The sequence below is a fragment of the Eleutherodactylus coqui genome, chromosome 6, assembly GCF_035609145.1.
Source record: "Eleutherodactylus coqui strain aEleCoq1 chromosome 6, aEleCoq1.hap1, whole genome shotgun sequence".
Taxonomy (NCBI): Eukaryota; Metazoa; Chordata; class Amphibia; order Anura; family Eleutherodactylidae; genus Eleutherodactylus; species Eleutherodactylus coqui.
In genome coordinates, this window is record NC_089842.1 from 236,442,014 (window position 1) to 236,467,154 (window position 25,141).

The following is a 25,141-nucleotide window of genomic DNA, read 5'->3' on the forward strand; positions in this document are numbered from 1 at the left end:
CATAGGAGGCAGTATTATAGTAGTTATATTCTTGTACATAGGGGGCAGTATTATAGTAGGTATATTCGTGTACATAGCGGGCAGTATTATAGTAGTTATAGTCTTGTACATAGGGGGCAGTATTATAGTAGTTATATTCTTGTACATAGGGGGCAGTATTATAGTAGGTATATTCTTGTACATAGGAGCAGTATTATAGTAGTTATATTCTTGTACATAGGGAGCAGTATTATAGTAGTTATATTCTTGTACATAGGGAGCAGTATTATAGTAGTTATATTCTTGAATTTAGGAGTCAGTAATATAGTATTTATATTCTTGTACATAGGGGGTAGTACAGTATTATAGTATTTATGTTTATGTCCACGGCCCTATCTATCTTTTTCCACCGCTGTATTCACTTTTACTGTTGTCACTGATCCCATACATACACTTGTAAATGACTATTACAGAATTGTCTATGCCCAGTCTGTTGGTTCTTCCAGTGTCCCATAATCCTCTTGGACTAATAGCATTAAACAGCTTTAAACAAACAAGAGTATTGACCTTAGCATTCAGTTATATTAGCTGGGAAAGGGCCAATCACCTGTGATGATTCCCGGCATCCCCCATGAGGGAATTAACGAGCTCAGCATGGGATTTGTAGGGATGAAGTGAAGCAGGAGCTTGGAATTATCTCTGACAGTGCCCTGTCTGTTTGCCTGTCACTAACCAGCGTGAGACCTTTTACCTTCCCAGCCCTAATGCTGCTGACCGCCTTACTTACATCTTTCCAATTTGCTTAGTGTAATAGCTCATTGAGAAAATCGCAGCTGGGATTTAAGTCATGAGATCAAGGCGAAAATGCTAATCTAGGAATATTGCCCTAATGTAAACATGATGCCCTTACAGAACATTATTTACCACTTTTGTATCATCGGTATGCCTGGTAGGACATGGAATATTCTATGGTCTCTGTACACTGACTCACTGCTAGGTTTTCATTGCTGTCATTGGCTTCGCTGCCATAAAGGCAAGCTGCAGCATTGCCATTGGGGAACAGAGATGAGTCTTTCTAGAACCGACCCATGTCTAATATAGGTACAGACTGGGAGGTTGGATGAGGGGTACATGTTTTATATCAATGTGTTATACTGCATATGGATAATGCAATTATACCCAACGCTGTGAGGATCCAATACCTAAGCCTAAGAGAGACCGAGGGTGGATAAAATATTCATAACTTTTGGTAATTAAAGTTTTTTTTCTGGTCAATCCGAATTGATCACCAATCCTCCTGATAGGTCATCAATAGTTAATCACCGGGAACCCACCCCTCGATATTCCCAGTGCAGCATGGCCAGATTTCATCATTGGGGTCGGAAGTGGAAGTATCATAAAGTGTATAGTTCATCAAAAGCCCATTGAATCCTTTAAGGTCAACATCCAGTTTGGATCGAAGTATGCGGCAATTTTTTTTAGGTTTTCATTTCCACTTTTTAAAAGACATGCACTAATTTTTCCGTTGACATAGCCATATGAAGGCTTATAAATTTATCGGGTTTTTTTGGGGGGGTGGGGTGGCAAATTTATATATTTTTTTTTCATTTGTTTTTGAATTTTTCACTTTTGAGCAATAATCTTTTTTTTTTTATTTATTTTTTATTGTTACCTTTAATGACCCAGAACTTTTTTTTAAATTTTTCCATGGATGGAGCTGTGGGGGAGGCTTGTTTTTTGAGTGACACGTTTTTTTGTTCCACTTTGCCTTATATATGACTTTTTCGATAATTTTATTCTGGCGTTTTTGAAGACTAAATGAACAAAAAGGCATTTTGGCTTTTTTTTTATAGCGTGTTCTGCTTTGGATAAAAAAAGCGTGTTTAACTTATTGTACATGTCGTTAGGGATGGGATGATTCCCAAAGTGGATCTTTCAATTTTTTTAAGCAAAAGAGAAAAAAGTGCGCAAAATGGGCAAAAGGAGTGATGCTGCTTCTAGCTGCTGTTTGATTTGACCAATTGATGAGAATACCGAACAGTGGATCCATTTCTATTTAACCCCAAATTCCCCAATATTGTATATAAAGTTGTGTTATGTGAACTTGGTCTTCTAAGAGGAACTCTTCTGCTAGCTCACCAAGTTACAAGGAGCGCTCCCATTCTTCTTCGGTATGTTCATTCAGTAATCCCAAATATTTGACAATCCGGCATTGGTTGGGTTCTGTCTATGCCAGTTCAAATGCATTGTACAGCCGGATGGTCCATACAACACCAGCAGCCATTCTAATTAGTACAACATTATATTTTCCTTTGAACGACTCGGTTAAATAACCCTTAAAGCAAATGAGATTAAACTAATGATTACATTTTCTTTGGACGACGAAAAAAAAGTAGCAGATCCCAAATCCCTCTAAAGCCAACTATAGCAGGATAAGTCAACGCTTAAGCCCGGTGTAACTTACATCTTATTTGGGGCCAGATAAGAAGATAAGAGTGGAAGCCCCCTCCTTCCTTACCCGATCGTCTTCTATATCTGACGGATTTTATGGATGTGGATCTTCTCTTCTTTGTCCAGGTGGAAGGAATCCTAGTCAACAATCGTGGCTCCAAGTAAGTACAAGTACGACTTCATGGTTCTCATACGTTTTTGAAGATAGAGTTTTACCTTTTTTGTTCTATACTTTTCCTCTGTTTCTCAGCTTATAGTAATTACTTAATTTTTTTATGTTACTTTTTGATTCTCTCACTCTATTACCGTCTTCTTAATTTTTTTTCGAAGTGTTTAGTATTTTTTCTCACCATTTTGTAGCATCTGTATTCAATCATAGAGAGACATTTACCAGTATTAAATCTTTATAAGTCGATTTAGTTGGTTCCCCATATTTTTGTAGTTCAGTTTTATACTTTTTTGTTAATAATGCACAAATTAAAAAAAAAATGCAATTTAGCTTGGAAATCACATTGCCTTTCCTTTTTTAAGATATTAATGACTGTGCTATTTTAAGAACTACAACTTCTTGGGTGAGTCAATAATTATGCATAATAATACAGTAATTAACACGAGAGAGGACACAATGCTGTATGGATCTGGATAAGTTGGGGGCAGAAAAGTGGCAATGAGGTCTAACACTGCTAAATGTAAGGTTCTGCCATGGGCAGAGGAAATACATGTCACTATCACACACTAAATGAGAAACCACTGGGGACACTGACATGGAAAAGGACTTGGGGGTTGTAGTTAACTGTAAGCTTAACTGGAGCAACCAGTGTCAGGCAGCTGCCTCCAAGGCAAATAGGATCATGGTGGCATCAGAAGAGGTCTAGGGGCGCATGATGAGAACATTGTTCTCCTCTTCACAAATCACTGGTCAGACCACACATGGAATATTATGAACAGTTTGGGGCACCAGTACTCAAGAAGGACATATCAGAGCTGGAGCGGGTACAAAGGGGGGAAACTAAAGTAATAAATGGAATGGTTGGACTACAATACCCAGAGAGGTGATCAAAATTTGAGTTATTTAGTTTAGACTAAATAACTGAGATTGAGGGACGACCTAATAACTATGTTTAAATATATCAGGGGACAATACAGAGATCTCTCCCATCATCTATTATACCCAGGACTGTAACAAGGGGGCGCTCTAATAACTATGTATAATATATCAGGGGACAATACAGAGATCTCTCCCATCATCTATTATACCCAGGACTGTAACAAGGGGGCGCTCTACAGCTGGAGAAAAGAAGGTTTCTACACTGACATAGAAGGGGGTTCTTTACTGTAAGAGCAGTGAAGCTACAGAACCCTGTCTGAGGATGTAGTGATGGCAAACTCGATAAACGAGTACAAGATGGGCCTTGATGTCTTTCTTGAGTGATACAATATTGCATGTTATATCACTAATTACTTCAGAATGGGATTATTTTGATTGCCAGATTGGAGCCAGGAAAGAATTTTTGCCCTAAAATTAGGAAAATTGGCTTTTGCCTCAGGGTTTTATTTTTGCCTTCCTCTGGAACAACATTGGGGGTAATAGGCAGAACAGGGCGGACATATATCTTTTTTCAGCCTTAAAATTATGTTACTGCTATAAACACTATTTCAATAAAAACCTATAAAAACATCATTTTTAAACATAGTCTCCTTGCTTTACAATGCATTCCATCATCGTTCAAGATTTTTACTGCCCCCAGGTAAAAAAAAAAATTGTTTTTGGCTGAGCAGCGAGCCACGCACACACCGCTTTCTGCAGTTCTTGGTCCAAGGTGGATTGTCAACCCCTTTAATGAGTGAACCAAATAGGTGATAGTCTGACAGGGTGAGATCGGGACTATACGAAGGGTGAGACAATGTCTCAAACCTGAGTTTTAACCCGACGGGCATCAATGTGCAGACTGGCACTCTGTTCCAGCAACACAATGCCTTTGGCCAGTTGTCCTCAGTGTTGGCAGTCTTCAGCATCTCACTGTATCTCAATCCATTCATAGACCCTCTGCAGCGGCAAAACCCCGGTCCTGCATTGTGCAGAAAGTCTTTGATGGATTTTGGCCCCTGATACACCTTCAGACCACAAAAAGTAGATAGCTGAACGCTGCTCTTCTTTGGCGCAAACGGAAAGCGGGACGGCCAAGGTCAACATCATGGCTGCGGCAATGGAACTGACCTAGCAACATCTAACCTGTGCAACAGTAATAAGACTTAAAGGGGTTGTCCCGCGAAACAAAGTGGGGGTAAGCACTTCTGTATGGCCATATTAATGCACTTTGTAATATACATCGTGCATTAAATATGAGCCATACAGAAGTTATTCACTTACCTGTTCCGTTGCTAGCGTCCTCGTCTCCATGGTGCCATCTAATCTTCAGCGTCTAATCGCCCGATTAGACGCGCTTGCGCAGTCCGGTCTTCTTCTTTTCTGAATGGGGCCGCTCGTGCTGGAGAGCTGGTCCTCGTAGCTCTGCCCCGTCACGTGTGCCGATTCCAGCCAATCAGGAGGCTGGAATCGGCAATGGACCGCACAGGAGCCCTGCGGTCCACCGAGGGTGAAGATCCCGGCCATCTTCACAAGGTAAGTATGAAGACACCGGACCGCAGGGATTCGGGTAAGTACTATCTGTTTGTTTTTTTTTATCCCTGCATCGGGTTTGTCTCGCGCCGAACGGGGGGGCTATTGAAAAAAAAACAAACCCGTTTCGGCGCAGGACAGCCCCTTTAAACTACAGCTAGCGATGCACGCGAAACCAACAGGGCTGCCAACAGAAGCACAAAGGCAACTGCATTGTGGATACATATTGACGCCCCTTCATATTACCTATATTTTGTGTGCACAAAAATGATCTTCTATTTCTTCTAATTGATCGTAGACGTAGTTACAGTGAGATAAATTAGAAGTGCCCGTATATATTGTATTACGGCATCTCCAAGAAGTAAGATTAGTGGTAAAATAATAAAATTGTTTAAATGATAAAGAAATCATGCCAGTATACTCTGTACGGTCTTAACTGCTGCCTTGACTTTGATGCTGGTCATCGGTCTCGCGTCAACCAGCAGCTCTATGGCTTGAAGTAGGGTTTCTTCCGGTAATAGAGTCAGAGGAGCAGGCTGTTTCAAAAGTTCTCCAAAAATGGCGAGGCTGCTGGTGAGATCAACCCAGAACTACTGGAGCTTACCAAGCCAACTTTGATTAATGCTCTCACCTCCCTATACAAGCCTACGAGACAAGTGGCCAAGTCCCAAGAGATTGGACAAAAGGGGTTATTGTGAAGTTGCCGAAGAAGGGTAACCTTTAAAGCTGTAAGAATGATTTTCAAGAACGACTATGTGAAGAGCAAGCAGGATTCCGAAAAGGGCCGTCATGTATTGAACAGATGTTCACACTTCGAAGCATCATTGAACAGAGCCTTGAGTTCCAGCAGAAGCTATGTGTGAGCTTTATTGATTTTAAGTGCAGCGTCCGAGGAGCGGGCCCACAGCCGAGGAGACAGCGGGGGAGAGAAAGGCCTTGTCACGGGCTCTACCATCTCCTCCCCTGGGGGTAGCCTGGGACCCGACCACATTACTACTAGGGGAGATCACAAGGGTTGTAGCCAGGGGTTTCCTTAAATCCAATTGTCACTCGTGACGCCACCATTCCGCCCTCTACAACAGATCTTCCAGATGAAATAAAGTAGTTCACACACAGGGCAACTTTCTGAACAAAACCGGGAACGGTCAGTTCTGTCTGTTTACTGAAACCTTTTAAACTCCAATCCAAACAAATAGTCTTGGTACAGAGTGGTGTAACAGGGAGGATTCTCGGGTATTCGGATAATCCACAGCCCTAGTCCAGCAACTCTCTCTCTCTGCCAGTCAACACTCACTCTCGTTGTCCTCTTCTTGCTATGAAGCTGCTTGTTCTACTCTCAGTGGTCAGTTGCAGCACCGAGGTCTTCTGGGTAGACTGGGCCCAGGCCGAGCACAAGGTAGTCGCTCGGGTTCCTCCATTCTCTCCACACACGCAGACTAATGTCCGGTGTCTGTGTGGCTCACTCTTCCTCTCAGACTGGCAGACTTCCTTCACTCCTTGCATTCTTGCAAACACATATAACATCTTCATGTGACCACAAAACACGATACATGAATAAGATACATTTTCCAGACAGGACTAGACATACCAGACATTAACCCTCTCAGTCCTGCAAGCATCCAATCCACATAAAACAAATGCACTCCACAGACAAGACACTGACAAGACAATGGCAAGAGACAGACATATAACATTATGGAGCGGCCCTACTAACTCTGGGCCACTGTATAAGAAAGCATTCAACAGCCTCCACCGAGGCGTTCTATGGAAGATCATCACATCCTATGGCATACCTGACCCGTTCATTGACATTTTTTGCGCTTTGGACTCCAACTCAAGTACCTGCACTTGAACCAATAGTATACAGGAGCTATAGATTTTTTTCCAATATTGACACAGGTGTCCAACGAGGCTGTATCCTGCCGCCATTCCTTTTTAACCTAGTGCTCCTCCACATCATGAAACGAGCAATTGGGCAGAATACGTTGGCGTTGTGGGACGTAATCCACCACAATGGTTGACTGGCTTGGACTTTGTGGATGATAGAGCTCTCCTCACAAAGTCGCTCCCCAAACTCCAGCAAACAGTGTCGGCTCTGGAACAAGAAGCGACGATGGGTGGTTTACGGATTAATGGCGAGAAGACACTGATCATGCGAATTGGATAAGCTACATCCACAAATGCCTCAGTCACGGTCAACCAACAACAGAGGTTGACCAGGTTGTCTACTTAGGCAGAACAATCACCAATGACGGAGATGCCAAATGTGATATACAGTGTCGTGTCAGGAAGACGTGGGCAACTTTCCAACATCTACGTCCTATATGGGCTACCTCGCTCCCATTACAAATGAAGATATGACTTCTGAAGACTATTGTGATCCTGACTGTACTATATGCATCTAAAACATGGAAAGCCATAGGACAGGTAAGTACCCCTGATTTTATTGTTTTAACACCTGGACAACCCCTTTAATTGTGACATACTACTATATTTTACACTTGAATAGCCCAGCATATTTACCTGGGGGCAAAATTTTTAACTTTTTTTTTTTTTTTTTTAAATCTAACCACCATCGCCTACTGCGTGAATCAGTATTTCCCAACCTTTTCACCCTTCGGGCAACCCTGGGAAAAATTTGTGATCATGGCACGTAACTTTTCACAACGTAAAATATTACCTACATCATTTCCGTGGCCCCTATATCAATAGCACCCCCTCTCAGTGGGACCAGTAGTAATAGCAGCACCCCTTCCCGTGGTCTCCATGGTAATAGTGCACTCCTTAGTGGCCCCTGTATTAATAGCCAGAGGCGCAACTTGAAGCTCTTGGGCCCCAATGTAAAACCTGTAACAGGGCCCCCAACTATAATGCTTTATTCATAGTACTGGGCTCCCTATATGGAGAAGAGAGGCCTTATGGGCCCCCTAAGGCTCCTGAGCCAGGGTGCAACCGCATCCCCTGCATCATCTATAGTTATGCCAGTGGTAATAGCGTGTCACACATGCCCGTTGCCGCCATAGTGCTTGTTACAGACACCCACATCTTCTTTCAATTGCTCTGATACTGCCTGTCATAGATGCCCCTAAAGGGTCCCAACCTCAGATTTACCCATAGTGCCAGTCTCAGATGCCCTATAGTGCCAACCTGAGATGCTGCCAGAAAATGCTGTTCCCCTCTGTGCTCCAAGTGAGAAACATCCCTACAAGCCTACTGACCTGTTGCACTCACTAATTTCCAATGCTCCAGACGCCAAGCTGAAGCGATCAGTTGACTCCTCACCACCTCCAGTGATACTGCTTATAGCTGCATGTACAGAGTGCTAACAGATCCAGGAGGAGTCAGCTGACTTCAGTGTGGTGTCTGGAGTGTCTGTAAAGAGTAAGTTGGAATAAAAAAACAGGCTTCTAAGAATGCTGCTCGGCCCGTAGTGCTACATGACTGCCTAATTAAGTTTTACCAGCACTGCCATGTAGGTAGGATTACTAACCATGGCACCCCGTTGGCAATCACTGGAGTATGCACACCAACGTTTGAGTTCTGCCCATGGTTTTTGATCATTGTGTATGTATATTTAGTATAATTAAAGCAACTATTTCATTTCTTAAAATATGCATTCAATAGAGATCCAGAATGATATTTTTTGTTTGCTCAATTAAAAAAACGAAATCCCAATATTTTATTATATGAGGCAGAGGAAGTTGTAAACTGCAACTTTAGCCATTTCCCAGAACAGGGGGGAAAGATGCTGAGTAGTGTACCCGGACTCCATACTTGCTGGTCATAAGTTTCAATAACTAGAAATTAAGAAAAAAAAACAAAACCTGTTGGATGTCCTCTACACATGGGAGATAACTAAGTGATGGGAACCTTTGAGCGGGAAATGTTGAACCCCCTCTCTGTAAAAGTGATGGTGGTCCCGCCCCTCTCTATATAATGCCTTGACCTGGCTTCAAAATATTCCAGATGATAACAAATGGTTGGGATTCCCCTTCATTAGCTTTTTATATAGAGTTGTATCCATCTTGGTGGACCCTTGTAGAACAGAGGAACACTTCATAGATGGTGATGTGGGGTTTTGTTTATTCTTTTGCAGATGGATAGGATGCACTGTGGATGTGTCTCAAATTCCTATTGGGTACCAGGTATGGCGACTGCAATCATCATTTAAGTTCCGCCCAACTTTCTTCCAATGGCTTTATTCGTTTTCTCTTCCATCTTCTGGCTTCTTTGATTTCTTCGGCTCTCTGGACTTTTGTCCCTTTTCTGTTTCTTGTAATTCAAGATGGATATAACCACAATTAGACTTCATTCTTGGGCACTCTTTGATGACCAATTTCACACCAACTTGGTTGTTGCTGATAATGACTTGATCCTCTTGGCCCAAGATGCAAGATTCGTTAGCAGGGGCGTAGCTAGAGGCCTATAGGCCCTGGTGTAAGAAGTCCAGCTTGGGCCCTTCTCCCTACTGCTCTTCATGGCTGCCAGCTGTGGTCCACCCAATATGTTTAGCTACATTGCTGGGTGTCTTAAATGAATAATGATTTTAAGGTAACTTAAAACCCATGGTTCAGCTACTGAAGATAAAGCCACCACATGTATCTGTCAGTAGACCGCAGGCTGTTATCTCCACGGGGAGATGGCAAATAACATTGTAATTTGCCGTCAGCCACAAGCAGTACAGTACAGCTATGTGCACAGCTGGGTGTGTGATTAATCACACACTGGGCTCTGCAAACAGCTCCTGGAGGCCCATTTACATGCAAATGAAAATGATAAAGTGTTAATGGCCATTAACACTTTATGCAAAAAGATCACTGCATCTTTCAGTTGTTTGAAAGATTATCTTTGCATGTAAATGGGCCTTTAGATAGAGCAGCTCAACTCCAATATACCTCTAAACAATGCAGTCATCATATAATAGTCAGATATCAGCTATACACAGTGATAGTGATTACAGTGCAGTTACCTCCATTTATCAAAGGTGACTTCAACTTTCAGCATCATCCATTTTTTTTTTCTTTCTGACCACCATGACATCATCTTCCAGCCACCACTCAGCTCTGCACACTCTCCTCATTCTGTCACTACCATCTCCTCCCATTGTTCCCGTCACACTAATGGTGCCTCCCTTCATAATCCTTGTGCAGTCATAGTGCTTCCTTCTTCCACCCCCACAATTACAGTGCAGAGCTTCACCCTCTGTGCCCGCCAAACAGTTACAGTGTGCCCTGGCTCCTCTATCTGTCTAACCCACCCCTGCACCGCGGCTCTGACTCTAGCCAATGTCTAAACTCAATGACTTCTCATGTTCTCAGTGAAGGATGGTTGGTGGTGGAGTTGTAGGGCTGGGCCATGGGAGGGCCGAGTGACGACAGCTATGGCTACCACAGCGATGAGGGAACATGTGATTGTTGCAACTTCTATAGCTATGCCTCTGTTAGGTTCCTTCATGGGATATTACTAGACCTGTTGGGGGGTATCTGGAGGTTATATTATTGGTCAATAGACTGCAAACCGAAGACTCAAACCCAACCCTGGTTGCCTGAGGATGCCCATCTACTACATAACATACCAGTATTAGGTTGGGGGCTTCAATTACAGATTTTGCACTTGGGCCCAGGAGCTTCAAGTTACACTTGTGCCACACATACTACATTCTTCTTGGGAAATGAGATCTGACTCCATCTCCAGCCTCCATATAAGACCAAAACCATACTAATGGTGGACACTTGAACCCTCTCATGTACAAGTAATGTTGTCCTTCTCAACAGGTTTGGCATTCCCGGACTGGGCATACAAGGCAGAGTCTAGCCCCGGCTCGCGGCAGATCCAGCTATGGCACTTCATCCTGGAGCTGCTGCAGAAGGAGGAGTTCCATCACGTCATTGCCTGGCAGCAGGGAGAATACGGGGAGTTTGTCATCAAGGATCCTGATGAAGTGGCCCGGCTGTGGGGCCGCCGGAAATGTAAACCACAGATGAACTATGACAAGCTGAGCCGGGCACTCAGGTAAGAACTGACCCTTCCATCGAAATCTGTCTCGTTACTAGGGTAGTCAATAATTCTTCACCATAAATATACTTATTCCACAATGCTGTATATCACTAGATATCCCACTTAGGGCTCACATGTTGAGCTATTTGTATGTTTTTTAGAGTGTTGGGGAAAACCCACACAAACCCAGGGAGAAAATACAAACGCCATGCAGATGTTGTCCTTGGTGGGATTTGAACTCAGGACCCCAGGGCTGAGTTCAAATCCCACCAAGCCGCCTAACATCTTTAAATCTGTGAGCACACAAGCAGTACACCATTAATTTAACCCCACGGGACACCTTTGGTTGCTTTTTCTTATACTGCTGAGGTTAAATGAAAGCTGAACTGTGATTGGTTACTATGGGCAACAAAGACAGGTTTCCATTCAGATAACTTTCGTAAGAGTTCAGTGCCGGACTACTTCTCCGTGGCGGACTACTTCTCCGTGGCGGACTACTTCTCTGTGGCCCACACTGTATATATATGAAATTTAGTGATCTGTATATTTATGTATTTTCAGGTATTACTACAACAAAAGAATTCTGCACAAGACAAAAGGGAAGAGATTTACCTACAAATTTAACTTCAGTAAACTTATCTTTGTTAACTACCCGGTGTGGGATCTGAGGTATCCTCCGCCTGCAGTGCTGGGGAACAATGTGTGTCGCACACCTGCCCTGCCATCTGGTGTTCAGAGGGAGGTAATGCACTTTTATTATACATTTGGAAGCTAATTTGCATACTTTTTCCCATGGATCTTTGCTTGAAAAAAGTCTCCATACATTCCCCGAGTCTCTTTAATAAAACTTAGTATTCCCCTACAGATACAATATGATTGAGGGGTGTAGCTATAGGGGGTGCAGAGGTAGCAGTCACTGCTGTGACCTGGAGCCGTAGAGGGCCTACTATCACATTAGAAATGGCACATGGTGGGTAGGGGTCCCTCTTACAGATTGCATTGACATCACTCTGAATGGACAATTGCCTGAACCTATGCAGTCAGCACTCCAATTCATTTCAATAGGGTGATGGAAATACCCGAATGGGTACCTCTTGGGTATCTTGGTGGTCTCATTGAAGGTGAATGGAGCGCTGGTGCACTTGTGCAACCAGCGCTTCATTCAGATTCCATTTACTGCAGGGGGTGCAGTGAAGAAGACGAGGGACGCATCCATAGGATCCCTGTTTTCGAGATCATCAGTGAGACCCCCACCGATGTCCTGCGGATAGGATATAACTTGAAATTCTACCAAACTCCTTTTAAGGGCATGTGCCAAGGTAATGTTTACCCCTATCCCCAGGACATCCACAGCATAGGGGATAACATTCTGATTACTAGGGATCTGACTATGGGAACCCAATCAATCCCGAGAACGGCGGTCACATAGGTCCCCCATTCATTTTATTGGAGGTATCGGAGATTGCAGAGGTCAAGAGCTTGGCAACCTCCGAAGAGCTCTTTCAAATGACTGGGGCGACCATATGACTGGGGCGACCATATGACTGGGGCGACTCCATTCGTGTGGAGAGATTTGGGACCCTGGTTCTCGGGATTGGTGGGGGTCCCAGTGGTCAGACTTTCATCGATCTGTGGATAGGGAATAATCTTCTACCTTGGCACAAGTTTAATGAAGCAGTAATCATATTAGTGATGGGAGGGGGGGTCGGGTGGATGCAAAACATTGGGGTGAACTTTAATTGGGGCTCTGTTATGGCAGTGATATTTGTCTAAGAGTATTAACTTTTTTTCCCATTTTTTTCAGGTCTTACATAATACCATCCTGGCACACAAGCTCTTATCCGACCAGCTCGCCTGCCGCAGGCTACTCCAGCATCCAATGGAATATGACGGCAGCTCGAACAAGAAGACATCGGGAGTGAGCAGTAAGTCTGAACCGACGCTGCCTTGTGTCTAATCTACAGGTCTGCTGATCACATGAGCAGCTCTGGCCAATCAGAGAGCAGGTATAGTGCAGAGAAAAACTAGTGCAGTGAATATGCCCTGACCCGTCCAAAATTTTGTCCAAAGCCAGAGGGTTGCTTTAAGTCCAGCTACTCAATGTGTCAAACAAGCAGTCCCTACTTCTCACTCTCAATGGTTAATGCTGGGGTGTCAATCAATCAAGTCCAATGTCACCCGTTGAGTGTGACTGATGGGGACCACCCACTTGACAGATTATGAGTGTCGGCAACCGAACCCAAGAAAAGCCCATCCAGGCGAAGGGAGATTAGTATGGGGGATAAAAAAGAGATAGCAGGGCTGCGGCTACAGAGCTATGCAACCATCTATGCTTGATTCTATTCCATGGCAGGTCTTCCTTAAAGGAAGTAAAGGTTCATTACTCAAACCAGCGCCACCTAGTGGTTGAAAAAACAGCACTTTTATGAAAATTTTATGCAGCCCCCATAGGGTAAATCCATTATGATCTTCACAGAGACCTGATAATATTCCAGCTCCTGACTCTTATGAATGGGTGGGACCTATAAGATTGAGGGGCAGTCTACTATACAACAGAACATACATTATGCTATATATACATATATCTTTACCACAAGGTAATTAGGTTTTTATGGAGTCAACCAAATGCCATAAATATATTTTGTATTTCCCAGGGCATAGCCTCTTGCCTACGTCATGCTTCACCGGGACCTGCTGCAATTTTGGAAGTAGTGGACACTTGTACATACCGTCCTCATCCTCCCAACATAGTATTGAGTTACCTCTTCACCCCAGTCGATCTCTCTATTCACCAACACAAGTTCTACCTGGCACCGCCGAGTGGCAGTTGTGTGCCAACCGCCTAATCCACCAAAGCCAAGCACTCTTGTCTCTAGAAGAAAGAATTCAGAGTCATAGAGGACTCCATAGTAGGACGACTGGAGGAAACGTTCTTAGTCCCTACCTGGGGCATAAGACCATGTCTCCCCTAGACAACATACATGTGCTGACATCTCCTTCCACCATGAAACCAGATCCAGAGAGCCGGTTTAGAGCTTCAGAAGAGAAGAACAAGTTCCAAGACCTCTCCGAGCCTCCAAAGTTATGTCTGAATCTCTCTGAAAGCCACGATGTGAACACTAAGCTGTATCCTCCTCCTGGCATTGAGCTCATGAACCTCAACAGTAAGACCTGGCTGTTGAAACCTGCCTAAATCCTCGGAGCAATGGCGCCACCTGGTTGGTGTTTGATATGTAGTTGAATTAAGCTGTTGCTGAACTGGCTATTCCTTAAAGGAACCCTCCAGGCCAAACATGAAATGTTGACTGTAGACAGGGTTGTGCTTCTTCACTGACTGTATAAAGGTTGTACATATATTTATCATATAAATCCATAATAAACTCATAAAACCCCTCATTTCATGGTTTTTGTGCATTTTCTGACATATTGGAACACTGGGAAGTAAAAATAGATCTGCTATTTAGTGACGCGACCTAATTTGGAACTTAAAGAGTTGTACGATCCTGGTACAACCCCTTCCTCCTTAAGTAACATAACAAATTGTCATATAGTCACCTCTCCCGGCTCCTGTGATCGATCATTGAGCTCTGTTATTGCCTGCGGCCCTGATGATGGCCCAAAGACCGGGCGGGACTGCAGCTGTAAACAGAGACCAGGGGCTTCACCAGCAGAATAGTGAGTACAGCTCTGGGGTATAATACAGGATGTAACTCTGGATCAGTATAGGATAAGTAATGTATGTACACAGTGACTCCACCAGCAGAATAGTGAGTGCAGCTCTGGAGTATAATACAGGATGTAACACAGGATCAGTACAGGATAAGTAATGTATGTACACAGTGACTCTACCAGCAGAATAGTGAGTGCAGCTCTGGGGTATAATACAGCATGTAACTCAGGAGCAGTACAGGATAAGTAATGTATGTACACAGTGACTCCACCAGCAGAATAGTGAGTGCAGCTCTGCAGTATAATACAGGATGTAACTCAGGGTCAGTACAGGATAAGTAATGTATGTACATAGTGACTCCACCAGCAGAATAGTGAGTGCAGCTCTGGAGTATAATACAGGATGTAACTCAGGATCAGTACAGGATAAGTAATGTATGTACACAGTGACTCCACCAGCAGAATAGTGAGTGCAGCTCTGGAGTATAATACAGGATGTAACTCAGAAGCAGTACAGGATAAGTAATGTATATACACAGTGACTTCACCAGGAGAATAGTGAGTGCAGCTCTGGAGTATAATACGGGATGTAACTCAGGATCAGTACAGGATAAGTAATGTATGTACTCAGTGACTCCACCAGCAGAATAGTGAGTGCAGCTCTGGAGTATAATACAGGATGTAACTCAGGGTCAGTACAGGATAAGTAATGTATGTACACAGTGACTCCACCAGCAGAATAGTGAGTGCAGCTCTGGAGTATAATACGGGATGTAACTCAGTATCAGTACAGGATAACTAATGTATGTACACAGTGACTCCACCAGCAGAATAGTGAGTACAGCTCTGGAGTATAATACAGGATGAAACTCAGGATCAGTACAGGATAAGTCATGTATGTACACAGTGACTCCACCAGCAGAATAGTGAGTACAGCTCTGGAGTATAATACAGGATGAAACTCAGGATCAGTACAGGATAACTAATGTATGTACACAGTGACTCCACCAGCAGAATAGTGAGTGCAGCTCTGGAGTATAATGCACGATGTAACTCAGGATCAGTACAGGATAAGTAATGTATGTACACAGTGACTCCACCAGCAGAATAGTGAGTGCAGCTCTGGAGTATAATACAGGATGTAACTCAGGATCAGTACAGGATAACTAATGTATGTACACAGTGACTCCACCAGCAGAATAGTGAGTACAGCTCTGGGGTATAATACAGGATGTAACTCAGGATCAGGACAGGATAAAGTAATGTATGTACACAGTGACTCCACCAGCAGAATAGTGAGTACAGCTCTGGGGTATAATACAGGATGTAACTCAGGATCAGTACAGGATAAGTAATGTATGTACACAGTGACTCCACCAGCAGAATAGTGAGTGCAGCTCTGGAGTATAATACGGGATGTAACTCAGTATCAGTACAGGATAACTAATGTATGTACACAGTGACTCCACCAGCAGAATAGTGAGTACAGCTCTGGAGTATAATACAGGATGAAACTCAGGATCAGTACAGGATAAGTCATGTATGTACACAGTGACTCCACCAGCAGAATAGTGAGTACAGCTCTGGAGTATAATACAGGATGAAACTCAGGATCAGTACAGGATAACTAATGTATGTACACAGTGACTCCACCAGCAGAATAGTGAGTGCAGCTCTGGAGTATAATGCACGATGTAACTCAGGATCAGTACAGGATAAGTAATGTATGTACACAGTGACTCCACCAGCAGAATAGTGAGTGCAGCTCTGGAGTATAATACAGGATGTAACTCAGGATCAGTACAGGATAACTAATGTATGTACACAGTGACTCCACCAGCAGAATAGTGAGTACAGCTCTGGGGTATAATACAGGATGTAACTCAGGATCAGGACAGGATAAAGTAATGTTTGCTATCAGTGATGTCATGCATTGGATGATATCACCCTGCATAATATTAGGTACTAGCTTACCCGTCGCACGTTCCTGCAACTAATCACAGCGCAGCTTTCATTATACCTCAGCAGTATAATATATAGCAACCAATCACAGCACATCTTTCATGTTCCCTCAGCAGTATAATATATAACACCCAATCACAGCGCAGCTTTCATGTTACCTCAGTAGTATGAGATATAATCATCCCTGCTCCAATACTTTTACACAGTGGGAGTGAGAGAAAAATGGCTCAAGGCGCAATGAGTACAAAAAATGTTGATGATGAAGTATAAAGATTTTATTATATGAGAAGTAAAACCAGCAGAACAAACGCGTTTCGAGGAGAAACCTCTTCTTCAGTGATTGCTGGGGCAGGACATGATACAGTGCATAGAAAAAACGTATAACTTTAAAAGTATTGATAAAATGGAATAGAAGTAGAAATGAGAAGAAAAGTAGGAAGAAAACATAAAATATAATCAGGAGACAGTTATAATAGTAAAAGTAATCGTAATCATACGAGGTTTTACCTTGAAACGCGTTTGTTCTGCCGGTTTTCCTCCTCATATAGTAAAATCTTTATATCTCATCAGCCCCATTTTTTGGAGTTGTTGCACCTTGAGCCATTTTTCTTTCACTCCCACTCTGTACTTCTCACCTGTTTTGTACAGGTACACGTCTGGCTGGTAGCTCCTCCCTTGTACAATTGTACCACTATTCACAACGAACTCTATACATCCACCCATGGAGGTGCTCCACCACTTTATCCCCCCCCCCCTCCCCGATACTTTTACAGTCCGGGGTTTTATTCCCAGTTGGACCAAGTACAATGAAGTTGAAGATCTGCAGGGGGCTGTGAAGGAGACCTGACTAGCGGACATTTGCCATGGATGCTTTCCTGCATGACAATCAGCCACATAAAGCTAAAACCAGAGACAAGATTATTCACCTGCAAGATGGCTGCAGCACAGATCACTGACCCCGGAGAGAAAGATTTGGGGACTAAGGAAAATGTAACTAATTAGGAAACTTCAGACATTACATTCATATACATGGTAGGCAATAAACAATATGGGATTTCCATCTATACCAAGACAACACGAAAAAAAAATTGCATGACACGTAATTATATTCGATAGTAAATGGGCCACAGTGCCACCTATTGGTAGGCAGCATTCCTGCAAGTAAATGTCTATAATGCCTGGGAATATGAGCCAAACCCAGAGTCTTCTCTGGAAGGAAAAGATAACCATACACAGACAGCTATTTCAGGGGGTTTGCCTCTGATCAGTGTGCAGTAGGTTTCTGGTTTGGCTAGTGAAAGGATTATAAATGTGAGCCAGGAAGGGTATCATTTCTACTTAGGGAGAGCACCTAGAAGGTGTGAGGAGACTTATCAGGCCATCCATGCTCCTCTGGGAAATATGCAAATTGCAAGATGCAACAATGCTTCTATAGTGCCACCCATTGGTCCGGAGGCATGTCCATAGGCTTCTCACTAGCCAAGCCAGAAACCTATTGTACACTGATGAGGGGCAAACCCCCCCAAGCGGCCTGTATGTACATGGTTATCTTTTCCTTCCGGAGAAGACTCTGGCTTTGTCTCATATTCCCAGTCATTGTTACAAGGCTTGTTAAAAGGTCTGATATTGACTTGCAGAAATGCCACCTTCCAATAGGTGGCGCTGCAGAGGTATTCTTCCATCTTACTACTTGCATATTTCCCAGAGGAGCATGCATGGCCTTATAAGTCTCCTTACAACTTCCACAAGGAGAAATGATACCCTTCCTGATCCACATTCTACAGTAATATCCACAAAACAAGATTCACAGTCTGTAACAACCTTGAAAATTCTGTAAAATATATATAATTTTTTCATCTAAATTACATATATAAATCGTGAGACATGAGAGACACATTAATTAGATAGTCTCATATCCATCCTCCCTGCACACGATCCTCCCTCCTGGACTGTGCTGTTTCATGCAGGCCTCTATTGGGATACACTTTCTGCTGTGGTAGCTGGTCCTCACTAACCTGGGACCTACTCCCAAGAAGCCCCAAGCCTTAAAGGGGTTGTCCCGCGGCAGCAAGTGGGTCTATACACTTCTGTATGGCCATATTAATGCACTTTGTAATGTACATTGTGCATTAATTATGAGCCATACAGAAGTTATCAAAAGTTTTATACTTACCTGCTCCGTTGCTGGCGTCCTCGTCTCCATGGTGCCGACTAATTTTCGGCCTCCGATGGCCAAATTAGCCGCGCTTGCGCAGTCCGGGTCTTCTGCTTTCTTCAATGGAGCCTCTCGTGCAGGATGCCGGCTCCGTGTAGCTCCGCCCCGTCACGTGCCGATTCCAGCCAATCAGGAGGCTGGAATCGGCAGTGGACCGCACAGAAGAGCTGCGGTCCACGGAGACAGAGGATCCCGGCGGCCATCTTCAGCAGGTAAGTATGAAGACGCCGGACCGCCGGGATTCAGGTAAGCGCTGTGCGGGTTGTTTTTTTAACCCCTGCATCGGGGTTGTCTCGCGCCGAACGGGGGGGGGGGGTTAAAAAAAAAACAAAAAACCGTTTCGGCGCGGGACAACCCCTTTAATGCTGTCTGTGGCGAAGTGTGAAAGGCACCCCTCCCAAGAAAAAAAGAAACATTCATTTCACAGGCATTGAAAGCACCAATACACAAGATGTCCAACACATATTTGAACCATTGAGATTTGTCTTCAGTGATGGAGTAATAGTGTCCCTAGTAGTATGTCTAATAGTAAGTGGCCCCAATAGTATCTGGTTTCTCTGGAAATAAGACCTACCCTGAAAATAAGCCCTACCCCGATTTTACAGGATTTCCGGGGAGGCTTGAAATATAAGCCCCACTCTGAAAATAAGCCCTAGCTGTATTACATAAAAAAGCAATATATTACCTAGCAGGGTCTTCCTGCGGCTGTCCGGAGCTCCAGCATGTGTCCTGCAGTCCTCGGCCGCCCATAGAAGATCGCTTCCTGGTTACGGGATTCATAAAACCCACCCCCAGGAAGTTATGGCTCTGGCTGAGCAGTGCTTGAGGACCAATCAATACAGCGATCGATGAACCAATGCGATTGCTGTGATTGGTTCATCAGGTGCTGCACTGATTGACTGAGCAGCACTGGAGAACCAATAACAGCCATCGCATTGTGGAGGCGATATTTATGAATTGCTCAATCAATGCCACGACTCAGCCAATTTATAAATTCCGCCTCCACAACGCGATGGCTGTGATTGGTTCACTGAGCGCCGCTTTGATTGGCTAAACAACCTTCGAGAGCCAATCACAGCCATCACTCCCTGGAGGCAGGATTTACAAATCCCATAACCAGGAAACGATCTTCGGTGGGCAGCGTGAGGGCCCGGACTGAGCTGGCTACATAAGTATAATAACACAACCCCCTGAAAATAAGACCTAGCACCTCTTTTGGGACAAAGCGTAATATAAAACAGGGTCTTATTTTAGGGAAACATTGTATTAGTAACCTCCTTACTGTAGTGATGGCTGCTGACATCGTTAGGAGGAATCACTACTACCAATCATATTAACATTCACATTTTAGATATGAAAAGAATTGTTATGCATTTTTCTACATGACGGCAGAAGGCAGCGATGTACTATCATATGGGAAAACTATCTTATTAATTAACAGGAATTAATTTTTTAATTTCATATATGATTTATTATTTATTCTTACTCATCATCAGACCATTTTTAGGGGTAAAATTTATTTTTTATATAAAAGATATTTTTTTTACATATTTCTTATTGCATTCTAGTATATGGATTTTTATATCAACTCATTCACCCCATGTGGTTACATTATTCTTGTTCAGTATCTGGGTTTTTACTCCTGTAAAGCAACCCAGAACTCTAGTGGATACAATCTGATACATAATGGGGACTTTGTTTTATGATGGCTAGAGCAGGTATAGAGTGACCTCTACTGACCAAGAAGAATATTACAGCCATTATATAGCAATTGAGAATGAATTAGCAATAATATTATCAGCAAAGCTATAATTATGCATTTGGGTATCTGGAGATGATTAATGTTATTAGATAAAAAGAAGTTGTCGTTCTGCTGTAAACCCGTCCTGCGGTTCCATCTCAGGCAGATCTGTAAATGATGAGAGTTGTAGTGATTAGATGAACGGTTTTGTCACTGGAGGCCCTAAAGACGTTCCCCCCTTGGCCTGTAAGAGGCTCTCGGAGGCTCCTTGTGTGTAGTGACCTCTTCTTCCGCTTGTGTAGAGCTTGTTGACCACTAGACGTTACTACGACGCAGAGAAGAGATTTCACCCCGTTACCAGAGGGGGGCGCATTATTGGGATGTGAGAGGCTGGATGTCGCATTGACGAAGTGTTCCCCACCGGCCATTCTAACCAGACTGTTAGGGGTGTTGGGACAAGTGGATGTGTGAGGGCACACAAGGTGACCAGGCTCAGGACGCCCCTACAGACCACCAGTACAGAAGAGCGTCTGATCGCCCGACAAGCACCATTAGCTCCATCCAGGGGCGTAACTATAGAGGGTGCAGGGGATGCGGTTGCACCCGGGCCCAGGAGCCTTAGGGGGCCCATAAGGCCTCTCTTCTCCATATAGGGAGCCCAGTACTATGAATAAAGCATTATAGTTGGGGACCCTGTTACAGGTTTTGCACTGGGGCCCAGAAGCTTCAAGTTATGTCTCTGTGCAGCATGGTTTAGGTACGGGTACAGATACAGATAGAGGGGGGGCCCCAGCTCACGTTTTGCATCGGGGCCCCTGAGCCTTTAGTTACGCCCCTGGCTCCATCTGTTTAGTTGTCCACCATCCAGAGACAGGGGGTGCCATCGTTACAACCCTGTGTCTGTGGGAACCATTTCCAGGTGCTTGGCTGAAGGACATTTGGTCTCCCAGCCCCCATTACATGTTCGGCCTCTGACCCCCACCAGCGCCTCCATTTGAAGTAGTGTCATGAATGATGATACCGGACACTACAGAGGGGAACTGGGTTGTCTTCAGCAATGAATCCAGGTTTAGTTTGGGCGCTGATGGCAGTCGTGTTCGTGTCTGGAGACCTCTGGGTGAGCGCCTCAATCCTGCCTTTCCTGTGGAGCAGCACTCTGCCCTCTTCTGGAGTGATGGTCTGGGGGGCCATCGCATACGACAGTCGGTCACCCCTAGTGGTGGTACAAGGAACAATGACAGCTCAGTGCTATGTTCAGGACATGTGTTCCTCTCATGGCGGCTTCCAAGAGGTAGTAGGATAATGCTCGGCCGCGCACGCAAGGGGGTCACAGGAGCCCCCACAACATTGTCACACTTCTGTGGCTGCTTGATGACCAGGTTTATCACCAACAGAACATGTATGGGACCATCTAGGAAGCCAACGTCCCCAGCCTATGAGTTTACACGATCTAGAGATTCACTTAAAGAAAATGAGGCAGGATACCATACAAAACCTGTATACCTTTATGCCCACCCGTATCACATTGTAGTGGCCCAGAGTTAGCGGGGCCCCTCCATAAGTATGCATGTGTTTGTCTTGTACATTTGTATTGTCAGTGGCTTCTATGTGCATGAATTTGATGTGCATATCACGTCTGTAGCACTAAATGGGTTAATATCTGGGTTATGTCTGGAAAATGTATCTTGTTGTGTGTATCGTGTGCGCGTATCACATCTTGTATCCAAGCTAGATGCGGCCCAACAGGGTACTAGGGCCTCCACACATGGCTGTATCACATCTTGTATCCAAGCTGGAGGTGGTACAACAGGGTACTAGAGCCTCCATGCTCCCCGTATCACATCTTGTATCCAAGCTGGAGGCGGTACAACAGGGTACTAGAGCCTCCATGCCCACCCATATCACATCTTGTATCCAAGCTAGAGGCGGTGCAACAGGGTACTAGAGCCTCCATGCCTGCCTGTATCACATCTTGTATATAAGCTAGAGGCGGTACAACAGGATACTAGAGCCTCCATGCTTGCCTTAGGCCTAGCAGATTGGCGAAGGGTCTGGGTAGCCTCCTCCAGTTTGTTGGGCACAGGCTGATCTTCTGATGCTTCTCTTGTTTCTGGGGCTGGTCTGCTATTAAGGGCTACCACGTCCATAGGTCTAGGACTTACAGGAGCTCTTGATGGTGTCCATCGCTCTTCAGATATTTCTTAATCAGGTTACGGGGCGGGACTGTGTTTTTCAATTGGCAAAGCTTTAACATATTTCTGTGTAGAATTTGAGGATGGGCATCAGGACTTTCCACTTGCACTTTGTATACAGAGCCATAGGGGAAAACTTGCAACACAACTCTGCATAATTCTACTTTCCATTGTTCACTCCATTTTCCTTCTGTTCTTTTCTCTCGTGTGCGTTGGGGGGTAATCTCCAAAGCACCAGGATTGGGATTGGCTGATGGCTGTTTTAGTCTCTTAGGGGTCAGAGGCCCAACCGCTCTCTGGAAGTCAGAGTCCTCCAGGGGAAACCTTGTGTCCACATCAACCCAGCACCAGCTTCTAGGATTGGCCTCTCAAGCACAGGTTTATTACCTATGGGCGCTAGGGTAATGGGGATAATTTGGCATGTTGCACCCGGCACAGGTTGCCCTTTCCAGCGCTCAGGGGGCACATTCTTAAACCATGTGTTACAACACAACAATATTTAAGAGTGCAGTACACAGTAATGTCTATATGCAATATGACATCCTCTTACACAAGCTCACGATCACCCGCTGGCAACGGTGCCTCCTGAACAGGAGCTCTGGCAGCATGCGGTTTCTCCAAGACCTGCCAGTCGCCAATGTGTTCGCAGTTGGTGTTGATGTTCATGGACCCAGGATGTGGCAGACCGATCAGTTACATCTTCAGGTTGTTCCAGGTTCTATGCAATAATCTCTCTGCTAGCCCAACGTATATGGAGTAGAACCCATGCGGAACGTCTATATCAGAGTCCAATTAAAGCAGTCATATACTCACTACCCTGAGGATGATATGGAGTAGGGCTATATGTAACAGGAGAGTGACTAGTGGAAGGCATGTTCACAGCTGCACAGAGTATTTCAGCCAAGCCATGTGCATGGCGGGGGCACCTAGGAAATAGTGACCATAATATAATAAATTTCAGCTTGTCCTTCAAGAGAGAGTTTTATAGGAGAACTACGAAAATACGGAACTTTAGGAAGGACAAGTTTGATCAGCTTAGTGATGCTCTTAACCTTATTGATTGGGATAATGATCTCAAAAATAAGAGTACGAACAATAAATGGGAAATGTTTAAAAAGATCCTAATTACGGAATAAAAGACTTAGTAATAGGGGAAAACCAGTGTGGCTCAATAAAGATGTAAAGGGGGCAATAATCAGCAAAAAGAAAGCATTTGAACTACTAAAACAAGAAGGCAGTGAAGAAACAATAAAAACTTATAAGGAAAAAAAAAAGTAAAAATCACATAAAAACAGCAAAGATGAAGACAGAGGGGGTTATTGCCAAAGAGTAAAACTAACCCTAAACTGTTCTTCAACTATGTAAATAGTAAAATGATTAATATTTAAAGTGTTGGCAGTTTAATAAATAATGTAGGAACAATTCTAGAGGGTGATGAGGAAAAAGCAAATCTATTAAATAGTTTTTTCTCCAGTGTATTTACAGAGGAAAATTAAATGTCAGATGAGAGGTAGAGCGATAATGGATTTTAAGGGAATCAAGTAATGTGATACACAGACCATTGCTTCTTATATTTAAAGGGGTTTTGTCATTACAACCAAATCCTGTCCATCTGCTCAGCCTGGCTTAAATTTAAAAAAAAGAGTGCATACTCACCTGTCCTGGAGCCCTGGGAAGCAGCTGTGAGGCATGCCGGTATTGACAGCGACATCCAAGTAGATGGCCTGTCGGTAATCAGAGGCACAGTGTCACCGTACATTTTTACCAAGAGCATGCACCGTGGCGTATGTACAGTCACACTGCGGCCTCTGATTGGTCACAGACGACACCTGACTTCCGCCGGGCTGTCAACATGGAAGTCGCTGTTGATACCGGCGGTGGCTCTCCACTGCGTCCCAGGGTTTCAGGCCAGGCGAGTGTGTCCTCTTTTTTTTACTTTAGAGTGGGTTGAGCAGGTGGATGGGGTTTTGCCTTTAAGGGCTTTATAGTGACAGGGTCTGTTCCACTAAATTGACGCATAGCCAATGTGATGCCGATATTCAAAAACAGGTCATGAAGCATAACTAGAAATTACAGGCCAGTAAAGGCCCATTTACACGCAACGATTATTGCTCAAAATTCGCTCAAAAGCCATCATTTGAGCGATAATCGTTGTGTTTAAATACTCCCATCTTTCACTTTTCAGCTGTACAATGATTTTTAGGTGAGCATGAAATCCATTGTTCAGCCGGAGAGAAGATACCACAGACCGCATGCTGTGTTTGCTGTCCATTCAGCTGCAGCCAAGGCAAATAGGATTATGGGGTGCATCAAAA

At 44.1% G+C, this 25,141-nt stretch overlaps 1 protein-coding gene across 1 annotated transcript; it reads left to right on the plus strand.

The window, feature by feature from the left end:
- Positions 1–7,458: 7,458 nt before the first annotated feature.
- LOC136571904 (ETS translocation variant 3-like protein) lies at positions 7,459–14,240 on the plus strand. Its single transcript, XM_066572521.1, has 5 exons — positions 7,459–7,477; positions 10,825–11,062; positions 11,609–11,789; positions 12,852–12,972; positions 13,702–14,240. The coding sequence occupies exons 1-5, from the start codon at positions 7,459–7,461 to the stop codon at positions 14,238–14,240; spliced, it is 1,098 nt and encodes a 365-aa protein (XP_066428618.1).
- The last annotated feature ends 10,901 nt before the right edge of the window (positions 14,241–25,141 follow it).

What these genes read in the sequence shown, in the direction of transcription:
- LOC136571904 (XM_066572521.1), top strand. An exon ending in AAGCTGAGCCGGGCACTCAG is followed by an intron (nt 11,063 to 11,608) that starts GTAAGAACTGAC and finishes ATGTATTTTCAG; the next exon opens with GTATTACTACAACAAAAGAA. An exon ending in GAAGACATCGGGAGTGAGCA is followed by an intron (nt 12,973 to 13,701) that starts GTAAGTCTGAAC and finishes TGTATTTCCCAG; the next exon opens with GGCATAGCCTCTTGCCTACG.